Source organism: Manihot esculenta, chromosome 1 (genome assembly GCF_001659605.2).
Source record: "Manihot esculenta cultivar AM560-2 chromosome 1, M.esculenta_v8, whole genome shotgun sequence".
Lineage (NCBI taxonomy): Eukaryota > Viridiplantae > Streptophyta > Magnoliopsida > Malpighiales > Euphorbiaceae > Manihot > Manihot esculenta.
Genome location: NC_035161.2, coordinates 37,902,479 through 37,925,505, shown reverse-complemented (window position 1 = coordinate 37,925,505; position 23,027 = coordinate 37,902,479). Strand labels below are relative to the sequence as shown.

General features: G+C 35.2%; 4 protein-coding genes across 7 annotated transcripts; 2 read left to right on the top strand and 2 right to left on the bottom strand.

The window, feature by feature from the left end:
- Positions 1-552: 552 nt before the first annotated feature.
- Positions 553-2,585, bottom strand: LOC110623561 (NF-kappa-B-activating protein). Its single transcript, XM_021768552.2, has one exon. It carries the CDS (start codon positions 2,362-2,364, stop codon positions 820-822), a length of 1,545 nt encoding a protein of 514 aa, XP_021624244.1. The 5' UTR covers positions 2,365-2,585; the 3' UTR covers positions 553-819.
- A 2,015-nt stretch (positions 2,586-4,600) lies between these two features.
- Positions 4,601-14,275, top strand: LOC110611711. Of its 4 annotated transcripts, XM_021752120.2 has the most exons (10): positions 4,602-4,798; positions 4,944-4,979; positions 5,073-7,234; positions 7,393-7,534; positions 7,655-7,737; positions 8,728-8,966; positions 9,530-9,616; positions 10,509-10,608; positions 11,474-11,687; positions 11,787-14,275. In XM_021752120.2, the coding sequence occupies exons 3-10, from the start codon at positions 5,087-5,089 to the stop codon at positions 13,859-13,861; spliced, it is 5,088 nt and encodes a 1,695-aa protein (XP_021607812.1). In that variant the 5' UTR covers positions 4,602-4,798; positions 4,944-4,979; positions 5,073-5,086; the 3' UTR covers positions 13,862-14,275. The 4 variants fall into 4 exon arrangements, with proteins under 4 accessions (XP_021607822.1, XP_021607812.1, XP_021607804.1 ...); XM_021752130.2 differs by having other exon boundaries at positions 4,601-4,798; positions 4,944-7,234; positions 7,396-7,534; XM_021752112.2 differs by having other exon boundaries at positions 4,948-7,234.
- An 879-nt stretch (positions 14,276-15,154) lies between these two features.
- On the top strand, positions 15,155-17,436 carry LOC110613104 (40S ribosomal protein S18). Its single transcript, XM_021754057.2, has 4 exons — positions 15,155-15,303; positions 15,397-15,557; positions 16,894-17,082; positions 17,197-17,436. Exons 1-4 carry the CDS (start codon positions 15,301-15,303, stop codon positions 17,300-17,302), a joined length of 459 nt encoding a protein of 152 aa, XP_021609749.1. The 5' UTR covers positions 15,155-15,300; the 3' UTR covers positions 17,303-17,436.
- Positions 17,437-19,994: 2,558 nt separating this feature from the next.
- LOC110620866 (transcription repressor OFP16) lies at positions 19,995-21,057 on the bottom strand. Its single transcript, XM_021764804.2, has one exon. It carries the CDS (start codon positions 20,811-20,813, stop codon positions 20,148-20,150), a length of 666 nt encoding a protein of 221 aa, XP_021620496.1. The 5' UTR covers positions 20,814-21,057; the 3' UTR covers positions 19,995-20,147.
- Positions 21,058-23,027: the final 1,970 nt, after the last annotated feature.

Below are 23,027 nucleotides of genomic sequence, written 5' to 3'. Positions count from 1 at the left end.
GACAACAAAAATTTGGTCAAAATTAATTGACACTAATAGCGAATATAAAAAATTAAATTTTAAATTTAGAATATAAGTATGAAATATTCATGGACTTTTATAATTTATTTTTAATTGATACTTTTGTACTGATGGGTTGTTCATCTGCAAGTGAAAATACCAATACAAAAAGTAAACCATTGCTTGTGGACATTCACAATTAGTCTAGTTATCGTTTTCGTTTCCAAAAATTATTGAAAACAAGGCTCTTATAATCATATATGAAATTAAAATTTTCCCTAAAAATTAAATTCAATTGATTTTTTTTAATTTAATTATTTGAAATTTCGTTATTATTTAACTTTAAATTTTTTATTAAAAATAAAATCATACATAATTTTATGAAAAAAATAAATACATGCATACATATAAAAGTTTTAATTGCTAATAATTTTATCCAAAAATAATAAAAAATAACTGATCCTAAATCTACATGTTCTTTTTTCTTCATCACGGACCCATTTCTATGGTTCCCAAAACAAATGTCATTGCAAAAGCAGCAAACGTCATCATGTAAATAAACTGATGAAACCAACAAAAAGGATTAAAATGAGCAACAAGAAAGATTAAAATGAGTAACAAAAAAAAGAGTTCAATACCCTATGAAAAACATCAAGATATAAGGAAAACACAGGATGAAGATCCTCTCATATAATGTGCGAATTGAGAAGTCAGAGCCCTTTGTTATGGGCTGATTAAGCGAAGATTTCACACTTATCACTTGCCCTACCTATGCCCAAAACAAATCCTAGAACAATTATGGACGAGCGCACCTCACTATTAAGCATCTGCTTTTGCTGCAAAGGGATCATGAGGAGTGTCAAAATCCTGCCCAATATGGCGCTGCACATACCTCAGCAAATCAGCCATAACCTTGTGGTCCCGTTTTGCCTTCTCTTCATAGTTGAACATGGCCAAAGCTCGCTTGTCCTCAGCGCTATAAACTTGGTTTTCTTTCCTAATCCGAATGGCATTCATCCTCTGGTGCCTACAGCCACTCATCACATACCCAAGAGCCTCAAAATTTTGAATTTCTTCAGCAGAAATACCCACTTCACCTCTACGTGGAATACGCTTTCCTTGCTGCACATACTGTGCAATGGCATCACCTTCACCTGGCCTTAATGCACCGCCATAACTAATATGCCCCTGGGCTCTAGGCAGGGGTATTGGCCCAACCGTGGGTTCGTCATCCAAAGCAGGTTTCTTCAGCGCTTCACTGCTTTCTTTACGTTTGAGTGCCTCAGCACTGTTTTCAGAACCTAAACTTTTGTCCGAGTATGGACTGGCACTCTCCGATTTAGACCTCTTTTTATTTCTGCGTTTAGCCCCTGAACTACGTCTCGGCTTCTTAGATTCGCATTCAGATCCTTCACTCTCACCAGCGTCTGAATCACTGTACCTACTCTTCCTCTTCCGACTTCTCCTGCGACTTATTTTGCTGCACTTCCTTCGCCTACTGCTGCTACTTTTCCCTGACTTCTTTCTGCGTCTTCGATCCTCTCCACAATGCGATTCAGTTTCATTCTTTTTTTCCCACACATCCTCGCCTGATTCGCTATCTACATTTACAGATGATTTCCTGCCCCTACGCTTATAACTCAAACTCTTCTTCTCAGCCCCGGTACCATCTGATTTTTTATTTCTACACTTGGAACTGGAACTCCTCCTCTTCCTTGACCGTGAATCATCCAATTCAGATTTAGACTCGCTCTCTGAATCACTGCTCCCAGATTTCTCAGGCTCCGACGCACTCTTTTCGTTGCGCTCTTTTCTTTTCTCTTTCTCCCTGAAATCACTCTTCTGTTCGACTTCTCCATGCTTCTCTGAAATCTCATCCGCTTTGTCTTCCAAATCTTTTTCTTTATACTCATCCCTGGGAGGACTAGGTGTATGATCCCAAATACAATATTGCGGGATGCTCTTCCTCATGTTCTGCCTCTTCAATCTCCTCTGCTCTTCAATTTTCAATCCCTTCAAATCCTCATCAGATTCCAATTCCGAATTGCTTCCATTATGAAAGCCGCCACGATCGATGTAGGCAACCCCCCTGCCGAACCTTTTTGGCAAAGAATCTCGGTTTTTCCTGGGTTTAGGGCTTGTACTTCTTCCATGACTTGAATACCCACGCGAGCTTGAACGGTAGTGTCCACGATCGATTCCTTGGTGAAGCTCATAGTATCTGCGGTAGGATGGATTTTGTCGGTCCCGGTGGCGTTGATAGTCGGAGAATGTGTCGTATTCAGGCGTAAAACGATCTGTTTGTCGTTCGGGACGATACCGCCTATCGAGAATTTCTATCGTGAATGCTGGCCTGCCCGTCATCGGAGAATAGCCGATTAGGGAAAGCAGCGTCTCTCAACTCAACTTGGAATCAACTCACGTGGAATTACAATAGGAACCGAAATTCTACATGGATCAATAAATCGACCATTACGGAAAAGACAGTTACCGGAATTTGAATGGCAAACGAGATGATTTGGAATTATATCAGGAATAGGAATCCTACGCGTATCAATGAGCGACCATTGGATAAAACAGTTACTGAAATTTGAGCGGAAAAGGAAACATTATCGGTCCACTTTCTTTATTTTAAAAATATTTTTTTAAGGAGTTTTAAAAGTATTTAATTTTCTACCGTATAAAGAACAAAAAATTTTACTATTTAATTCGGTTTAGGAAGGGTTTGGGATACAATCACTTTGTTTTTTTTTCTCAAGGGATACGATCACTTGATAAGAAAAGTAATGTGTTTTAGCTTTATAATTAAAAAATAAATGAAAATAAATAATAATACATAGTTGTATAACTGAGGGATTAGAGTATAAAGATTTAAATTAAATTTATGTTTTTAATTATTAGATAAGTTTAAATTAAACTAATTTTATAGATTTTAGTTTTTATATATATAAAATCATATGATTGTTAAATATAAAAAGAGAAGTCCCAACGGTTAGAAATTAAAAGGTGTTTGATTTAATTGTTAAATTCAAACTGTTAAACTGTAATATTTTATAAATATTTCAAAAGTTAATTTCGGTTGATATGAAATTTAATAGCTGCATTTTAGATAAACTCTACCACGATAGCTAATTATTTTGATTTTATCTTTTATTTAGACTATATTATCATTTTAAAATTTATTAAGTATAATAATTTAAATTAATTTTTTTACATTAATAAATTATTTAAATTTACAAGAATAATAATAAATTAAATATAATATAAATAATAATAAAATAGTTATACTATTCATTAAAATATGATAAAAAAATTCTATATAGGCATGATAAATCATTGTATTTTATATGTTTTTATAATAAATTAATATTATTGTATTTATTTAATTAAAATAAGAAATTAATATATGATCTTATTAGTAATTTTATATAAATACTTGATCGTATCGATGAAGATTTGAATGTAAAGATATTATAATTTTATTTTTTTATTATATATAGTTCTATTTTATAACTATAACTCATGATTCTGCTTCAGCTGTTCTAAGTGTAACGTCAACCATCGAGTTATTGGATCAATGATATCTCTAATTCATTCCATGTGTCAATCGTCAAAGTATCAGTCAAAGGGGGATCGAAAGTGCAAAGGATAATGAATCCAACCAACCATTGCCCATGGGTAATCAAAGAACAAATATAGCAAAGTTTCTCTTTTTCCACAAAAATTGCAACAATTATCAAAATGTCGGAGTCTTTCTCTGTATCAAATCATTATATGTCAGTTTTTTCAGGAATAAATTCCAAAAAAATATTATAATCTTAGAAGAAAGAGGGATTTTCAGCAATATTATAATATTTTTAAATGTATTTTATAGTTAATAACATTAAAATTATAAATGATTTTATAAATAATTGATATTGTAAAAAAAATAAGAAAGAATGAAATAAGGTGAATAAGAGGGATGTAATACATGGAAAAATTAAAATATTACGAATTTTGAATTTAATTTATATTAATAATATTTAAATTTATTTTAAATTTGATTAAAAATTAATATAAATTCAAACCTATTATTATTATTATTATTATTTGAATAAAATATAAATTCGTTTAGTAGCATATATTTTAATTAATAATTTATAAAAAAAAACTACAATATTATTTAATATTATTAGACTAAAGTTAATTTTTAGTAAGTAATTAGTTTAACGTAAATATTAATTTGACTGTATTATTAAAATCTTTTACTTACATTATATTGCATACATGATTATTATTAATTTATTTTTACTGGATTTTGATTTAAGATTTTATAATTTAAGGTAAATTAAATATTATAAAAAATCATTTAAATTAATAAATTTTATGAATATAATTCAAAATAAATTATGTCCGTTAAGTTTAATTCTTTTAAAAAGTTAAATATATTAAATTAATGCACTCTATATAAAAAAATTTTTTGGGTGTTGGGAATCTACAAATGGAGGGAAATCGAAAATCATAGTCCAAAGAAAATGACAATCCCGCCCACACTACAACACCTACTAATATTGACACAAGTGAAGACCAGCCGATATAGACGTAATTGTAATATTATAAAAGCCAAAGCCTTAAAGCAACCCAAAACCTTAAAAATCCCTTTCTCGCCTTTCTCTTCACTTCTCCTACTAAACCCTTCCCTTTCCCTTTTCTGGGGCTCCAGTATTTTGTACCAGACGCCATGGCCGTACGTTGAACCCTTGGATATACTCGTACGACGTCATAGAATCATAAAGATTTTCTTCTGTCCACTGCGCTGGTATTGCATTTTCCATTTTCTTTTTTTTTTCCTCTATTTCCTAGTTACTTCCGATTTTATTAGGACTCTGTTTGGACAATTTTTATTCTGATTTTTTTTTTTATGTTTCTTGATTTTGGTGCGGGGCTTTGTTTGAAAACGCTAGTCAGATCCAGCTCGAAGATTCTTGTCACTATAATCAGTGAGCAAGTTTAATGAAGGATATTTAAACATTTGATTTTAGTGAAGTTGCATTGAAACCAAAATGCTGGCTTTTTTTTCTTTTTAAAATTAGGGATTTTGATAGAGATGAGAGAGGGCTTGCGATCAAGCGTTAAATTGTTGGCGAAAACCGACGACAGTGAGTCATCGCCGTGCCAAGCGACAGTTAAGATGGATGTCGACAGTACTGAAGAAAAGGGCTTTAATTCGAGTGATGGTAAATCCCCAAAACTGATTGGTTCTTTGACTGAAGAGAACAAATTGGTTTCTGCCCCAAAAGAAGAAGCAGAGATGAATCAGATTGATGGGTCAACGTGTGGGGATTGTGGTGCTTGGAGTGATACTGATGAGGATGTTACTGATGATAGGAGGAAAAGAAATAGAATAAATTATGAGGGAGAGTGTGAAGATGATAGTGTCAAAAAACTGAAGGTGAAGGATGATGCTGTGGATGGTAAATTGCAGGTTGTTGGTAGGATTCTGCGGTCTGGGTGTACTGTGAAATCTGGTGGTGGGAAGAAAGCTGAAGGGGGACAAAGTAATGATGGTTTTGTTGGGAACCTGACCAGGAGAGATGTTTTTGAGGATAATGGTGTAAAGGTGCAAAAAGAAGACACTGTTCATTTTGACATACGGGACACTTATCTGTCAGGTAATATGATGAGGAAAAAAATAGTATACACACGTGGGAGGCCTCCCAAGTCTTTGAAGAGTAAGTTTCAGCAAAAATGGGGTGATGTTGCAAAGGAAGCTATTGAACAATCTGCTGGTCGAGCGAGTGTAAAAAAATTGAAGCGCAAGCGTGGGCGGCCTCCCAAGGTACTGGAGAATTATGAGTCTGAGAAGTGGGGTGGCATGGAAAAGGAAATGATTGGTTTATCTGCTAGTCAAGCAGGGTGTCAGAAGAAGAATAAAGAGATTGAAAATTTAAAGCCTAGACGTGGGAGACCACCCAAGGCTCAGGGAAGTGATTTGTCTGACAAGAGAAGGGCTGCATTGGAAGAGGAAGAGGTTAATAAATCTGCTGGCAGAGAGAGTAATCAGCTGAATAATGAAGCAAGGAAAAAAAACTTAAAGCGTAAGCGTGGGAGGCCTCCCAAGGTTCGGGACAACTACGAATTACTACCAGCTAAGGAGATAAACTGCAGTGATGATGATAAAGAAGGGAAAACTAAAAAAAAGGCAGAGAAAATGAGTCGCAGGAGACTACAAAGACAGACAGTGAGAGATAAAATTGTGGAATTACTTCTGGGTGCTGGTTGGGAAATTCAATATAGGCCAAGAAATGGTAGAGAATACAAGGATGCAGTGTATGTCAATCCTGAAGGAAGGACTCACTGGTCAGTCACCTTGGCATATCGTGTGCTTAAGAAGCAATATGAAGATAGTGAAGGAAATTCAAATACTTCTAAGCCTGGTTTCAAATTTACTCCATTACCAGAAGAGGAACTTAGCATTCTAACTAAAGTAATGACGAAGGAAAGGTCAGACAAAAATAAAAAGAAAAAGAAATGGAACCAAGAGAAGGGTGTGAAAACAACTGAGCTAGTTACTGAAAGGAAAAAGTGGAAACTGCACAAAAGAAAACTGGGTGCTGTACCTGGTGTCAACTTTAAGAAGTTGAAGAGGAGAACAAAACTGAAAACCATGCATCGCAGAGAGAACGATTCAACCTGTACAACAGCCCAGGGAGCAGCAGTATCTGTCAGGGATCATAAGCAACTTGAAGCACATTGTAGAAAGCGATGTGCTCTAATGGTCCGAAATTCTCAGGACCGCATACAATCTGAAACTGATGGTTATGTGCTGTATGATGGGAAGCAAACTGTACTTGCCTGGATGATTGGTCTGGGCACTGTGCAACTAGATGAGAAGGTCCATTACTTGAAACGTAGGAAAACACGGGCTGTGTTGAGGGGTAGGATTACAACAGATGGCATTCAGTGTGACTGCTGTAGTAAAACATTTACAATTGCAGAATTTGAGGCTCATGCAGGTGGTAAATCCTGTCAGCCATTCAAAAATATATATCTAGAGACTGGGGCTTCACTCTTCCATTGCCAGCTAGATTCATGGAATAAACAAGATGAGTCTTCGCGTAAAGGGTTCCATTTTGTTGATATTGATGGTGAAGATCCTAATGATGATACATGTGGGATTTGTGGAGATGGTGGGGACCTTATTTGTTGTGATGGTTGCCCATCAACGTTCCACCAAAGTTGCCTGGGGATAAAAGTAAGCATCTTTTGCTGTCCCTTTAATAGTTGTTTCTCACAGAACTGTTGAGTAGAAGGAAACAGAGGGGTGGGGGTTGAGACTGGTAGAAGGGATTAAGTTTTTATAACCTGATAGTGATTACCATCAATAACCTTTTCTTTTTCTTATTTTGACAGAAGTTCCCTTCAGGGCTCTGGCACTGCATGTTTTGTTTGTGCAAATTTTGTGGGATGGCCTGTGGGAATATGCTCCAGAGAGATGATGATAATGCTTCTCCATTACTTGCATTGCTTACATGTTGTTTCTGCGAGGAGAAATGTATTGACCCTTTCTTCAAAAAGTTTTGAAGCACATTCGAATGTTACTTTTTACTACTAGAATTTGCTGTGACTAATGTCATTAAAATGAAAATGTATTATGAGATTTCCTTTTCTGCAGATCACCGATCTTGTGCCCAGGTGAAGGACACAATGAGTGATGATCCTGATAGTTCGTCCTTTTGTGGAAAGACATGCCAAGAGGTATGGTCAGTTGGTCAGCTGTTGCCACCTCGAAGTAAGGGTGTTGAGTTTGATCTGAAATGACCATGTTTCTACTACAATACTACTATATATTAACCTATATAAAATGTGGGATTAAAATAAACATGCAAGTGTTTCTAGTTTTTATATTAAGTTTTTTAATACACACAAATTCTTTAAAAAGTAATGAATTTTTATTTCTGTGTGTACGACAAATTGTATTTGTAAATTCTAAAAAGGTAATGTTAAATGTAACGTATTTGATAAGGCATATTACAATGGTTCCTAGCAGTGAGTTTTAAGCTTTTAACAGCTGAAGCATTTATATGGTATGCTTCAGCAGCCAAAAAAGTTTCATTCCTACAGCATATGCCTGAATTCTTGACAGCCATCTGCTGCTTGATTCTTTTGCAAGGTTTCTTTTGATAGAGTAAAAAATAGTTATGTTATGACTAAGGAATAAAGAAATAGTAGATTAGTCTTTTCAGTCAATTGTAATTGTAGAAAGTAGTTATGAGACCCAAAATAGTATAAATAGGAACTTACTCTAAGATCATTAGTAATCAAGATAAACTCTTTCTCCCCATTTCTGCTCTCCCTTCTCTAATTCTCTCTATTACTTCTCCCTTTCTATTTCTTTCTCTCCCTATTTCTCTGTTTCAAAGGGAATTACAGTTCTGTTATGTAACAAGTTATTCTTTAGAACTCTTGTATTTTTTGAAGGCTTTACATGTTATTCACGGAATTTCAAATGTTATTGCTATGAGATATGAGGTAGAAGAGTTTTTTTCATTTCATGTAATCAATTAAGTTGCTTGAACTCGTCTTATTTGCTTTGCACACGTTGATAAAATATTTTTGTTAGCAGTGGCCTATCTATATCTTTTGTTTGGAGTCATTAATATGGATTTTTTTTATTGTTATAATTTGGTTATGTACATAGGATATTGCTTCTAGGAAAATTTTGAATTTATGTTCTTGTTCTGCCAGTTGTACAAGAGATTGCACATGCTGTTTGGGGTAAAACATGACCTGGATGAAGGTTTCTCATGGACTTTTCTTCGTCGATTTGATGTTGGGCCTGATGTTTCACTCAGTGGAATGCCTCAGAAAGTTGAATGTAATTCAAAGTTGGCTGTTGCTTTGCATATAATGGATGAGTGTTTTTTGCCCATGGTTGACCACAGAAGTGGGGTTAATCTGATTCACAATATTGTCTATAATTTTGGGTAAGCATGCCTGAACTCTGCATCTTTTGTGGCTGTATGTAAGGAATTCAGAAGTGATTAGTTACTATCTTTAAAGAATATTAGAACAAATTGGAGAAAAATAAATGTATGTGTGCTCAGGAATCCCTAGATTCGAATGTTATTCAATGAAATAGAAGAAGAAAAGGAAATCTCAGTGCTTGCGATCTTTGTATAAAATAAAAATGCCCCATTTCATCATTTAAGCTATAGTAGATGCAGGATGCAGTTAATATACTGGTAAAGGATCTCTAACCACTTCTTGTGCCTGGCCATGAAGTAGCATCACAATCTGTTGTACTATGTCCATATAGTCAGATTTGGATTTCTTTGCTTTTCTATAGCTAGTAATAGCTTACGTATAGCTAGTCAAATTGTAACCGACTGAAGCAATGGTAAAGTATGAATAACTGAAGTACTTTGTTTCACACGTGAAACTTGTTTCTCGATGTACAATAATAATCTCTCCTCTTGACTCTGTTATTTATAGGATTTTTGGATATTTATACAACCATTGATTATTGAATTTCTAATTTCTGTCTCAGGTCCAACTTTAACCGATTGAACTATAGTGGTTTCTTCACTGCAATCCTAGAGAGGGGGGATGAAATAATTGCTGCCGCATCAATTAGGTATTGTTTCACTTCATGTGTCATTTTGTGACAATTTATAGATGGTTAGACCACATTCAGAAAATTGGACTCAGACCACATTCGGAAAGGATGAGTATTGTCAGGAATAATTCCTAGCAAGAACAATATCCTGTAACTTAACACTTAAAATTGTACATCTCATTGTCCCTGTCTAGTGTCTACAAACAATTGGATAAATGCATGGATGTGTTGTAATATGAGAGATTAAAATCCCAAATTGGACCACATTTTAAGATGCCATTTGTGCTACAAGGTATATTCATTTTAAAGGAATTATTTTCCTATGGATCAGTTTTATTAATGATATAACAATTCCTCGTAAGAATTAGTTGAGCACTCTTTACTGAGACTAAACACTTGAATTTTAGTTCCTTGTCGAGTGAAACACATAATATTATAGAAATGTTTTATATTTTAACAAAATTAAATGGGCAATTTTTCCATTTTTGAAATTGTACTTCTAACTAGTCCCTCTTATTTGGTTGTTGCCTTGTTATTTCTTCCACAATGTTCAGTGACTGACCATGTTGGTATGTGTGACTGACCATGTTGGTATGTGGGTCTTTTGAATGTAGTGAAATTCTTGCAGTCTTCTCTCTTTATGTCACAGCATCTCATAGTATTTGCTTGCAGTTTTTTTGTTTAGGAGAGTGTGTGTGTTGCATGTCTATGTTATCCTGCTCTGTTGCACTTTAAGTTGGTAATATGATTAATTTCATTGATTGTGTTGCATTTGCATTCACACCCTCTTCCATTTATTTCTTGCTTTGCTATAATATGGCCCTTTGGCATCACATGCATGCATACATACATAGGCATGTTATGAGAAAATAAATATCGACTCTAACATGATTAATACCTGGTGGAATAGGATTCATGGGAATCATCTAGCTGAGATGCCATTCATTGGGACCCGCTACATGTACAGGCGCCAAGGAATGTGCCGCCGGCTTCTAAGTGCAATTGAAATGGTAGGTTTGATATAAAATACCCTCTGTGCTTATCTGCCTTTTCGTCTGCCTGAAGTTCTGGTCATTCTGCATTCCATTGTTTTCCCTGACTTCATTGGGATGCATCTTTTAATACTTCTCAGAACTGTTTTTCCTGCCCCCACTTATCTGAGAAGTGATGAATTCCCACCAACCCCCCCCCAACACACTCACTCACTCACTCTCTATCTAGATGCAAAGAGACTAACTAAAATGCTAGAGAAAAGGAGTTGGGCTGTAATTTGTTTGAATTACAGACTTACAGTTGGGCATTTTGTGAATATCTCCGTAGTGAACTTGTTTACCTCACATGATTAGAATGTGAGATTGTAATAATTTATCATTTGGACTGATGTTTTCCACGTTTTTGCTGGAATAATTCATAAAGCATCGCTGGAACAGGTGAAGCCAAAGGACATGATTTAAATTTCAAGTGAAAAATTAACAGAATTAGCAAAAGTTATATACTACAGTTGATGACAACTGAAAATTGCCTGCTTTCCTGATAGGTCCTTCCTTCTAATGGTTCTTTGGAATTTCTTATCCACAAACCACAATCTTTGTGAAATAGTTGCACCTAAAAATTATAATTTGTGAATTGGTAGTTTCCCTAGATGTATCTATTCGCATGCTGGTGACACTGATCTAATTATAAAATTAGATCATGTTCTGTTTTTATCTGAATTTATGTCCATTTCAAAATGATTGTCCATGAAGGGATATTTTATTGTTTTCAACTGGCTGGTTTTGAATTTCACTACTCCATTGAAAGGCATCTTGCAATCCTCTGCTTATCTTAAATTCCTTTTTATTTATTTATTTCCTTCTCCACATCTCTTATTATCAGGCCCTGTGTTCTTTAAACATTGAGAAATTGGTCATACCTGCTGTTTCTGAGCTAAGGGAAACATGGACTTCAGTGTTTGGCTTCAAGCCCCTTGAAGGGATGAGCAAGAAAATACTGAGGAACATGAATATGTTGGTATTCCCTGGTGTTGATATGTTACAGAAACCATTGCTAAAGCACCAGTTTCCTGGAGAAAATATGAATCCAATAGAAGGTATTGCTATTTTAATCAATGATCACTCAGATGTCATAGTTGAACAGTTTTGACTTTTATCTTACTGATTACTGTTTTACACCATGTGCATTATTGTAGGGTTGGAGTCCACTGAATCTGGGAAAGTTCATACCACGGAAGAAATGACAAATAATTTTGTTGGAAGATCTTCTGCAGAATTTGATTTTAAAGGTTCTATTGAGACTGGTATTCCTCATTCATGCAGTATGATAAATGAACTTGCTGCAATTGAACCTATTTCACTTCTTATGGATGGTTGCTTGAATGATACATCTGAAGTTGCAATCCAGAGTGCTAGTACTACAGAATGCCGTGAATTAGGTGTTAATTCTGATAATCTCGATGGAAGAATTGGAAATATTGTGAAATCCCATGATGCTGCCAATGACAAACAATGTGGAAATGAGATGGTAAACAATTCTGATGAGAGATATCCAGGTGGATTTGATTTGGAAGATTGTAGTGAGAATAATTTACCTCATTCCAGTAACATAATAGGTGAATCTGCTCTTGTGGAATCTGTTTCACTTCTTCCTGATGGCTGTTTGAATGATACATCTGATGTTACCACTCAGAGTGCTAATCCAACAAAATGCCATGAGTCAGGTTCGACATCTGGTAATCCAGATAAAAGAAATGAAAGTAATGTAAAACCCCATGATTCTTCACACAACACCGATGAACAAATGGGCAATAAGATGATAAGCAATTCTGATGGGAGATCTTCAACTGGATTTGATTTGAAAGGTTCTAATTATGACAGTAACATGATTGGTGATCGTGCTGCATTTGAACATGATTCAGTATTTCTTGATGGCTGCTTGAACGATACTTCTATCTCAATTCAGGGGGTGAACAATATAAAATTCCAGGTTCAGCAAAGAGTGACTTCAGATATTCTGGATGGAGAAAGCAAAAATATTATGAACCCTCTTGATTCTCTGTGCAAAGTTTGTAAAGAAAGTGAAGGTGAGATGATAAATAATTCTAATGGGAGTGATTCAGCTGGATTTGATTTGAAAAGTTCCAGTGAGACTAATGTAATTGGTGAACCTGCAGCAGCTGAATCTGTTGGACTTCCTGATGGCTGCTTGAATGAGGCATCGGACCTCATAATTCAGGAGAGGAATAAAATAACGTGCCATGATCAATCTGGTACGGTTTCTCATAATCTGGATGGGATAAATGAAAATATTGGAAGCTGTCCTGATTCTCTATGTGATGCTTATGAACAAGTGGCAAAGGTTACTGGACAACAGAATTCTCTGTCAGCTTCCATCATTCCACCCACTGACAATGCATTACAAGAATTGCATGTACAATTGAACAATGCATCAGAGGTGGGAATTCAGTTTTCTGCGGAATCTCTTATTGGATCTGAAGCTGCTAGTCACTTGGGAGAATTTCCACGTGCTTCAAGTGGTGGTGCTGAAAATGTTTCTTGTGAAGTGAAAATAGACGTTAGCAATGTTGAACATAATCCTGATTCTGTTGGAGAGGATTCCATGCATATGACTGCTCAAATCATTAGTTCTCAATCCCAAGACTTGGCTACTGAGTATGGAGTAAATGTTTCAGATGAGAATGCTGTCCTCCATGAGTCTGATACTGGTGTTATTTCTCGTGATGGTGTCAAGTCAACATCCTCAGAAGCTTGCCCAAGAGCACAAGATGCATTAAATGTGTTTTTTCCTGCATTGCCTGTTGAACAAAACTTTAATTCATGTCAAAGGAATGGGCCTGATGGGCAAGAAACAGAAATTGTTGCTATGGATAATGTGATGGCCTCTGATGTCATTGTGAAACCTAATTCGCATGGGTGCATGAATAATGCAATTTGCATGTCTCGAGAGGTTGCATCAAGTTCTTGTGGAGATGGTGTTTATGGCCTGAAAGATATGTCTGCCATAACTCAAAGTGATGCCATTTCTCTTGATGGGGTTTTAATTTCTGGTAAGGCTCATGTGAATAACAAACTGTTAAAGCCCCCAGGTTCTGGTTCTGAGCTTGATCGTGCCAGTGTGACACAAAGCAACTCTGAATCCATGTGTAGTTCAAGCTCTGCTTCTGGCGTTGCCCTTCACTGTGCCTCTGGTGGGGTTAATTCATGTAGTGCCCCTGATGTGATAATGCTATCAAACCAGGCCAATTGATTTCCACTTGATTCTTTTTTGCTGTAGGAATCAGTCGTTATTTTGACAGCAGCCTATCGGTATATTTTCCGGACCTTACATCAAGCAGAGGTTGGCTGGTTAATGTCAACGTCTTGGGATGCCATTGCCAGCGTGCCGTTTTGATGGTGATAGCCTCGGCAAGTTTTGGTCAACAAAATTGTCATTTCGGTAAATCTAATATCGGAATTTAGGATTTTCTTTTTTTTTTTTTTAGTTGTGTTCCCCTTTTGGTATGTACAGTGTCAAAGATCAGAATTAGTCAATAGCTGCCTAGTTTAGCATGATACCAGAACTAGATGCAGTCAGAGGGTTGTGCATTTGGGACCTCCCTTATGCTTATTGTAAATGGAACAAAGCATTGCTGAATTGTGAAAATAGCAATTTCTTTTCCAAGTTAATGTATGGTAGATTGGAGATGCTCAGGCTTGTAGATTTCTAAAATGAGGGACAAACAATATGTAGCTGGGTTTTTCTAGTTTTCTCTTTTGATGACATTGGGAAAAATAATGTATTGTTAGCTATAACAGATTTTTGAAATCTATCATAACCTTTTAATGTACATAATAATTTTTCTTGTAAGTTTATTTAGTACAATTTTAAAAAATAATATCTAAATGTACGCGATTTAAGAATTTGACTTTTAAACCATAATATAAGAAATGATGGAAGTGTTTTAATTCACTAGTGAGAAGAATAAATAAGATGTAATAATTGTTGGGAAAGAATTCCAGTATTTTTAAAGTATATTTCTTTTTATGTATGAGGTATATATATATATATATATATATATATATTCTAAAGAGTAATTTCAAATGCTTTACGAATTTGCAGTATTATGATACTAATATCACTTGAGAAAAGTATAAATTAGAAGGATAGCAACGACAGTATTCTTTCGACATATTTTTTCTGAAAAATATTGTATTTGTGATTTAGGTTTTTGATTTTTTCATATATAAAAAGATGGAAATTTTGAGAGTTGAATTTGGTATTTTTAAGGTTTAATCAATTATACTTATAGTCTCTTACAAAAAAAAATATAGTCTCTTACAAAAAAAAAAAATACTTACTTTAAGTTTATTTAACATAAAGAATTATTTACTTTATTTATTATAATTATTTTTATTCTTTATAATAAAAATAAACGATCAAATTTTTAGAGAAAATTATTTTCAAAGTCGTTTGTTAGCTTTTTTTTTTTGTTTTAAAAAAAAAAAGATTAATTTTTTTATGTATTATATAAAGTATATGTGCAGTGCAAGAAATAAAACTGTTCGTGGCAATAGCAATTAATGACACGCTATATAAACAGCTCACATGCCTTTTCGTTGTGCATCTAGGGTTTTCGTACTTAACTAGCTCTCAACTGATACACCGCCGCACAACGAAGAGAGCTTCTCCTCCTCTAGGACACTACCATGGTGAGTGATGAAACCTCTGTTTGTGCATATACCCGGAAAACATGAATGTATATAGATTTAACGATGCCTTTTCATTATTGTGAAACTTTGTAGTCGCTGGTCGCAAATGAAGATTTCCAACACATTCTTCGTGTTCTCAACACGAATGTTGATGGGAAACAGAAGATTATGTTTGCCCTAACCTCCATCAAAGGTATCGGCCGCCGTTTTGCCAACATCGTCTGCAAGAAAGCCGATGTCGACATGAACAAGAGGTCTTTTCCCTATTTCACTTTCCTAATAGCAGTGTTTCCTTTCATTCATGACGCAAATGTCTCTGTTATATTCTGTAATTATATGCTCTTTATTTTATTTCTGGAGTATTTGATTATGAGCCAACTGGATTCCTTTTAGCTGTCGTTTCTGGCATTGGAAATATGAGTTGAACTTTCTATAGATTTCTTGTTGCTCCGTGAGGATATATTAGGCATGATTCTGCTGAGAATTATGCTTGTTAGGTTTTTCACCTCTGGTCTGTATGGTAGTAAGAACATGTAAGCTAAGTAATATGGATTATGATTCAACTTTATTATCACGTCAATTTTAGTTGGTGACACCATTTGAGAGAGTTCAATGACTGTAGAGTAGACTGGTCGCGACCACCTGGCTTTAATTATATTTATTACAGTAATAAAACTTTGATAATTTTCGCCATCTTTGGTTATGATGTATTTCTGTATTTTGGGTTTCCATTGGAATCTCAACCAGGCAGGGATTTATATATGAAGTCTCTGTTGTTTGGTTCACATGCTTTCCTTCCATTAGTGTTTCCTATTGTTCCAGTTGTATGTTATCAGCCTCATTAAGGCGATAGAGGCTATGGCTGTTTTGGAGTGAGGTGCTGTAGCTTGTATATATATTTGATACTTTTAACATAAAAAGTTATCATTCTCAAACTTCTTGTTGTTCTTCAGATATCATCTAGCTTGCACTTGCTTGATTTATGTGAATTAAAAATATTAATTTGCTATTTTTAAATAAGAACTAATATTTTTATCTAAGGCCTTAGATAAAATAGATATTTTTGTTATTTAATAGAATTTGTCTATAATTTTATGTTGGTTTATTCTATTTTATTTTAATCTATTATACTTTTTTTTTTGTCTAATACGTAAACTAAATATAATATCAAAATAGAAATAAACGAAAAAGTTCTGACATTATGAAGAAATAAAAAAAACCCTGCCTTTTTGTAAGGGAAGAAAGAAGGTGGGGGGTGTGGAGGGAGAGGAAGAAGGAGAAGGGAGGAAAAGGAGAGGCATACATGTGGTTAGGAGAGATAGAGGGGAAGAAGGATAGTGGTTGCTGTTGAAATGGAGAGGAAAGACAAGGTTATTTTAAATCTCTTCCAAAAAAGGAAAAAATATTTAACCTATTATTTTAAATATGCATAGCCTCTCACCTCAATGACTTGCAGAGCTGGGTGCCACATCCTGTGGTCTAGGCGCATGTCAGCTGGGCTGGGCTGGGCAAGGATGCCTCACCTCTCCTAGTGCCTTAGTTATTTTTTTTTTCTAATACTTTATGGTTTGAATTTGGTACTGTTTGTAGAGCTGGTGAACTATCAGCTGAAGAGCTTGACAAACTTATGGTGATAGTTGCCAATCCCCGCCAATTCAAGATTCCAGATTGGTTCTTAAATAGACAGAAGGATTACAAGGATGGGAAGTACTCTCAGGTTGTATCTAATGCATTGGACATGAAGCTGAGGGATGATCTTGAGCGGTTGAAGAAGATCAGGTTTTTCTCAGTTCTCATTATATAGTATTTTTCTGTTGAGGGGAAGTGCTCACTCTGCCTATTTCTGCATTGCATTTCTTGTTTACTTTACAACTGTCTGATTCTTTGTTGCAGAAACCACCGTGGTCTTCGTCACTATTGGGGCCTTCGAGTGCGTGGGCAGCACACCAAGACCACTGGCCGCAGGGGGAAGACTGTTGGTGTCTCCAAGAAGCGATAATTTGGTTCTTTTTGTTTTTATTTCTCCCTTGGCTTTCTTGATACTCTGCTGTTCTAAGAATTTTGGATTTCTGAAAGAACTTGGAATGTCTTAGAATGTTTATTTCAGTGAAATTTGACATTTTGTACTGCGCATATTTGTTGCTTTTGCTTAGTTGGTTTTAGTTCTTATTTGCTTAAAGTGCCTACTTAATATTCTCTATTAAAAAAGTATTGCTTTGACATGCCTTGAAATTTTTTTTTTTTTTTGGTACGAGACATTTTGATTTCTGATGCTAGAGAAAGATCCTTAGATGTAATCAGTGTTGTAAAAGCAACCCGCTGGATAACTGGCGACATGAAAGGGGATTCATATTGATGAGCAATGACCGTTGTGGCCTATTTCTATACGATTTACCTTGACGATCAATTTCAGTACCATTTCTCTTTTCCGGATGCATTGGAGCGCACTTATTCCTTGTGTGATATTTGGGGTGTTTCGAAGCATCGAGTGGTTACTGCAATCTGTTGTTCACTAATCAATTTCAGTACCATGTCTGTTCCAGGCGTGATCTATCGTCTTTGGAAATAACAGATTGCGCAGCGAAAGGTCTTAAGATAAACTTAGTGTGCCAGTCGGATCTTTTGCTGTCTTTATATTCCCAGGCTACCGATCGTGAGGTTCGGACTGTTTTGACCTGAAGCCATAGAAGGCCCAAAGGTTAATGGCTTCCATTCGGGTAATTTTTTTTTTCCCTCTCCGAAGAGAGATAAATTCATTAGAAGGAAAAGCGCAAAAGGCCCTTGGCGAACAGATAACACAGCAAAAAACTTGGAAGGGTCTGTAAGACCTCCATTCTAGTTATTACTCGTGAAACGGGATGGTGCATTCTATGAGGCGCAAATATGAAGAATGGGTCCTTTGACTAGGTATGAATAGAGATTTTCCTTCAAATTCGATATCCTTGATAGATGGGTTTTTTTGCACTTTGTTTGGATGACATAAATTAAAATAACTTGCTGCCAACTTATCGATTTTTTTCCCTTATAAGAATCAAACAGCAATTAATTTCAGAAACTCAGGAACAAAATCATTTAGTATAAAGCTAAAATTGGAGTTCTTATTTCTCATTACATTTTACATCAATAAACATAATTTGAATTGAAACAAAAATTATTAATACCCAATACATTAAATTATTTTTAATTAAAACAGTAACCCTATCCCTTGCTTGAAATAAAAAAGTTTATAAAAATTCAATTAAATTTAAATTTTTTATATTATTTTTATTGTTTGAAATGGAATAATTTATTTATTTTTAAATTAAAAAATAATTTTTAACTGAAATAAAATTATGCATGAATTGGTAAGGATTTAATTAAAATTTATTTTTTATAAAATAATTTTTTTATAAAATAAATCATGTCAATAAATCTTTCATCATGGAATCAGAAGCAAACAGGAATCTCAAACAATAATCCTAATACTGCTGCTAGGAACGAGTAATGAGAATGGAGGTGTCACTCTGGATAAGCTCCTCTAGAACAAAGTAAGTTGGCCAAATCGGGAAGATAACTTCAATGGTTGATCTGGAAGAGACCTTCAAATGGAGAGGAGAGGTAGGCAGTGAAAGGCTAAGTGGGCCCCTCAGTCTCTTTTCTTCCATCGTCTCTTTCCCTTCCCGCTTTCCTCCTCTCCCAGGTGACCCTAAAATCATGCTGGTCTAATCGTCTAGAGTTAGATTACAGGAAACACTCCAAAGTTGAAGTAAATTAGGTAGCTGTGTCATCTATTAAAAAAGTTAATTTATTAATCTTTTTTTGAAAATAAATAAAAAAAAATCTGGGAAAAATGTGATGAGTTTCTACATAAGAAAAGGAGAATTTATGACCTACAAGAAAGGGAAAGAAACACTGATAACAAACTAGGCCTAGGATGTGGCTGTAAGACCCCACAAATTGAATCATCGATCTTTGATAAGCCAGTGCAATGGGCCAGCCATTAATTGGAGACACAACCACATGCGCACACACATGCTCTGCAACTGCTCTGTATTATATGGATCAACATATATATTGATTTTGCTAGGCACTTCTCAAGTTGAACCATATATAAATCATATTTATGCACAACTTAAACAACTGTTATCATCAAACATTCAGCATTGGCATCTTTACTGAATCTTTTCTGGCTTATACCCTTGTCCCTTAAAATAACTTTTGAGGACCAAAAACTAAGGACAAATCCAAGATTCCCTACTCCTGTCTACTTTTTTATTGATTCAAATTTGGCCACTTGTTTATCCATTATTTTGTCTTTTCCTCCGATTATTCCCGATCAAAACTAGGATAAAACAGTAAACTCTTTTGCATTTTTATTATGCAGACTTTGGCTTCACCTTAATTTGCTTGTGTAGGAATCGATGTCTTTTTCGTTTAAGGTTAATTATCATTCTTAATTGTCCTCTTCTGGTCAGCTGATTGGGAAGTAAGTTCACGAACATATACACACATTCGAGACATGGAAACTATAGGAAAATGAAGCGAAAACTGAAAACTCAAGAAAGATGTGTAAAATTTTAATTTCTTTTTGAAAAGTTGAAGACCTTCTTCGGTGAGCAATTTTCTTGGAAAAGAAAACTGGAAGCAACTTAGAACGTACAAGGACGAAAAGCAAAGGGCGTAGAGAAAACCGCAAAGGATAAGGTGTTAGATAGAAGACAAAAGATAGGGCCTAACTTTAGTTCCTCTCCACATAAAAACAGTGCTAAATCAAATGTAAAAAAGATTACCCAATCATTATTATCCGACAACCCACGGTACATGTTACATGTATTGCTGCTAAATCTCATAACCCGGCTTCCAGATTACCCTCCCTCCGCCGAAACCTTCGGCTGAGATGCCAAGAGACTGACTAGGAGGTCCGCAAAAGCTCGAACAATGAACTTGTGGGTACTCTTTGGATTCAGCTCTAGATAGCACGACAGAAGCTCATGCAAGTAGTCACAATTGGCCTTCACGTCTACCAAGTCGCGCGCCTCCACCATCTCCTGCATGGATCGCCGGAAGTCCAAATACGGGTCTGGCGAGTAAGTGGGTACCGCTACGCTGTCTTTAACGGTGGCAGCAGAGTTCCTCGATTCTAAAGACGACCGGCCGTCGGATTTATCATTCATAGAACCTACCAGAGAGTCGGAAGAATCCGTAGGAGTAGCAGTACTGGAGGGTGTAGATTCAATGATGGAGTTGGAGCGGCCTGGGGAGGAGAAGAAGAAACGTTGGGAGGCGAATACGGTGGCGAAGTCAGGTTCCGAGGAGGAACAGGATGAGGAGGAGGAGGAAGATGAGGAGTGTGTTGGAGATTTGGAAGCAGAGTCAAAAGTGTAGGAGTCAAAGAGAGAGTTATAATTTTTCAGGATTAGTGGATGGCTATGATGGTGTGGAGATAGAAGAGTAGGGGGAGATTGGGGCTCGAGCGGACTCTTGATCTTGGTGAAGCAGAGGTGAAGATTTCTCCCCAGTGTGCCTGCCATTATTATTGTGAATTTCCCTTCTAGTTTTCACCTAGGGGAAAGGAAAGGAAAGATTGCAGGAATCAAAGTGAATAAAAGAAAAGAAAGAGGAGGTTTGGAGGAGCATTTAGTTGGGTACTCTCACAAAGAAAAGAAAGGATTAAAAGAAAAAGAGGAACAAGAAAGGTCCATGTGATGATGATTTCTGAAAAACTATTATTTGCTGTGTAAATATCCAATCAATTGAAAGCCACTAATATAATTTTATAAATAAAGTTTATCATCATATTGACATATATTATAATTTTATAAATAAATTTTATTATGTTAGATTTAATTGTAGGAGCCACCATAGTTTTAATTAATATATTGCTTTTGATTTGCTGAGTTTATACCAGAATATATGTAAAAATTACTCCCTATAAGCTTCATTCTCTATTTCAAAGTTTGTTCTCCACATACTCATCTAATGGGTAATGGGCCGTGTTTCTTTTAAAAACGTCGTGATTATCTAACATTCACTCTGATAAGAGCGCGTTACAAAGTAAAAATTCTTGAGTTTTTGTTTGGAGAAAGATGCACGTGCTAAACTGCTAAGGTTCGAAATAACTACAATACACAAATACGATGGCTTCTTTGTCGTTTTGTGCAAATTCAACATGTTTTCGAGTTTTCTCAATTTTCATAAACTCACATCGGTTTACTTTCTTTCCCTTAAAAGCTCAAATACTTACATTCATAATCCTAAGAATTTGAAACTTGATTTTTGCTCTTAGAAATGTAAGCAAGTTTCAAATAATGGCGGAATATTATAAAAAAGAGGGAGAAGTACAACGAAAGGGATCAGCAAGATACGAGTCCAAACCAAGCAGACTTCAAACCAAACAAAGGCTAAGAACTAACAAACCCAGCTGAAAGAAAAAAAATCCACATAAAGAAAGAACCACAAAAGAAACAAATCTGATTGGGTAAATTATGTCTGGAAATGGTAAAATTCTCTGGATTAGGGTTTCTTTTGAAGCACGTCGAGAGATTTGAAGAAAGATCAGGGTCAGGCCAGCCCATGCACGCAACAATGATCGTCCAACCAACCATGGAACCCCCACACCAACAATCACATGCTGCCCATGCATCTGATTCTGATGTTTTTAATGTTCCTAAAGCCCTAACCACCAATTTTATTTTATTTCAATTTATTTTATTAATTAGAAACTTTCCTTGATAATAGTGAACTGTGCTTAGCTAATTCCATTCAGGTTATTACAATCCAAGAAACACATGAAAATTCCAGAAAATAGATTCTATTACCAATCTTGTTTTGTATATATACATGTAAGGAGAATTCAGTTTTCTTTTCAGAAGTTGATGCTTTAGATGAAATAAAAGGAGAAGGACATAGCATTATTTTAGCTACTGACAGAAAAAACAGAGGTGCTTTGATGAAAGATCAACGTCAAAACAGTAAATAAACCAAAAGAATTTCTTATGATTGTTCCTTCAAAATAGCATACTCTCTTCACGAGACTCTCCATCTAATTTCTTGATTTCTTCTCATAAAATGAATTTCTCATGTCAGCTCCAATGTGGTCCTGTAACGCTAATTATATATTTCTAAAAAGTAAAATTATCAAATTATTTAATTATAAATATTCATGTCATAGTTACTTTCAAAATTTTCTTTACATCCCATATTGTAAAATATATTTAGGATTTTTTTTTCTCACTTTGAAATCAATCATTAAACTGTATGGAACCAAAAAAAGTTAATGCCCCATGAAGATGTGAACAAAATATAATCAATTATCATGTTTCTTATGATGAGATATAATTGTTTTGTACATTTGCTATTCTACCTGATGCGTCGCTTTCAACAAACAAAATGAAACAATCGCTTTCATTATCATCAATTAGTATTCATTTTTCCTTCAAATGGGACTCCTGCCTTCTAAATGTATTATTTGAGTTTTCAGTTTCATCTACATAGTAATAAATTTACAAGGAAACTAAGGATAGGGTTTCCGAGAATTCACATGTGAGTGATGATTATGACAACAACAAGAAAGAACAACAACACCTTATGAATGAACAATGCCAAGCCCATTGGCACCTTTATCGGTTGCGGATCTTCGAGATAAGCTGTATCTTTGAAAATATTGTGCCCATAAACACCCAAGTTCTGCGGCATAAGTGTACATATAAGCTAAGGAAAAAAGCGAGTTAATCCAACCAATTTTG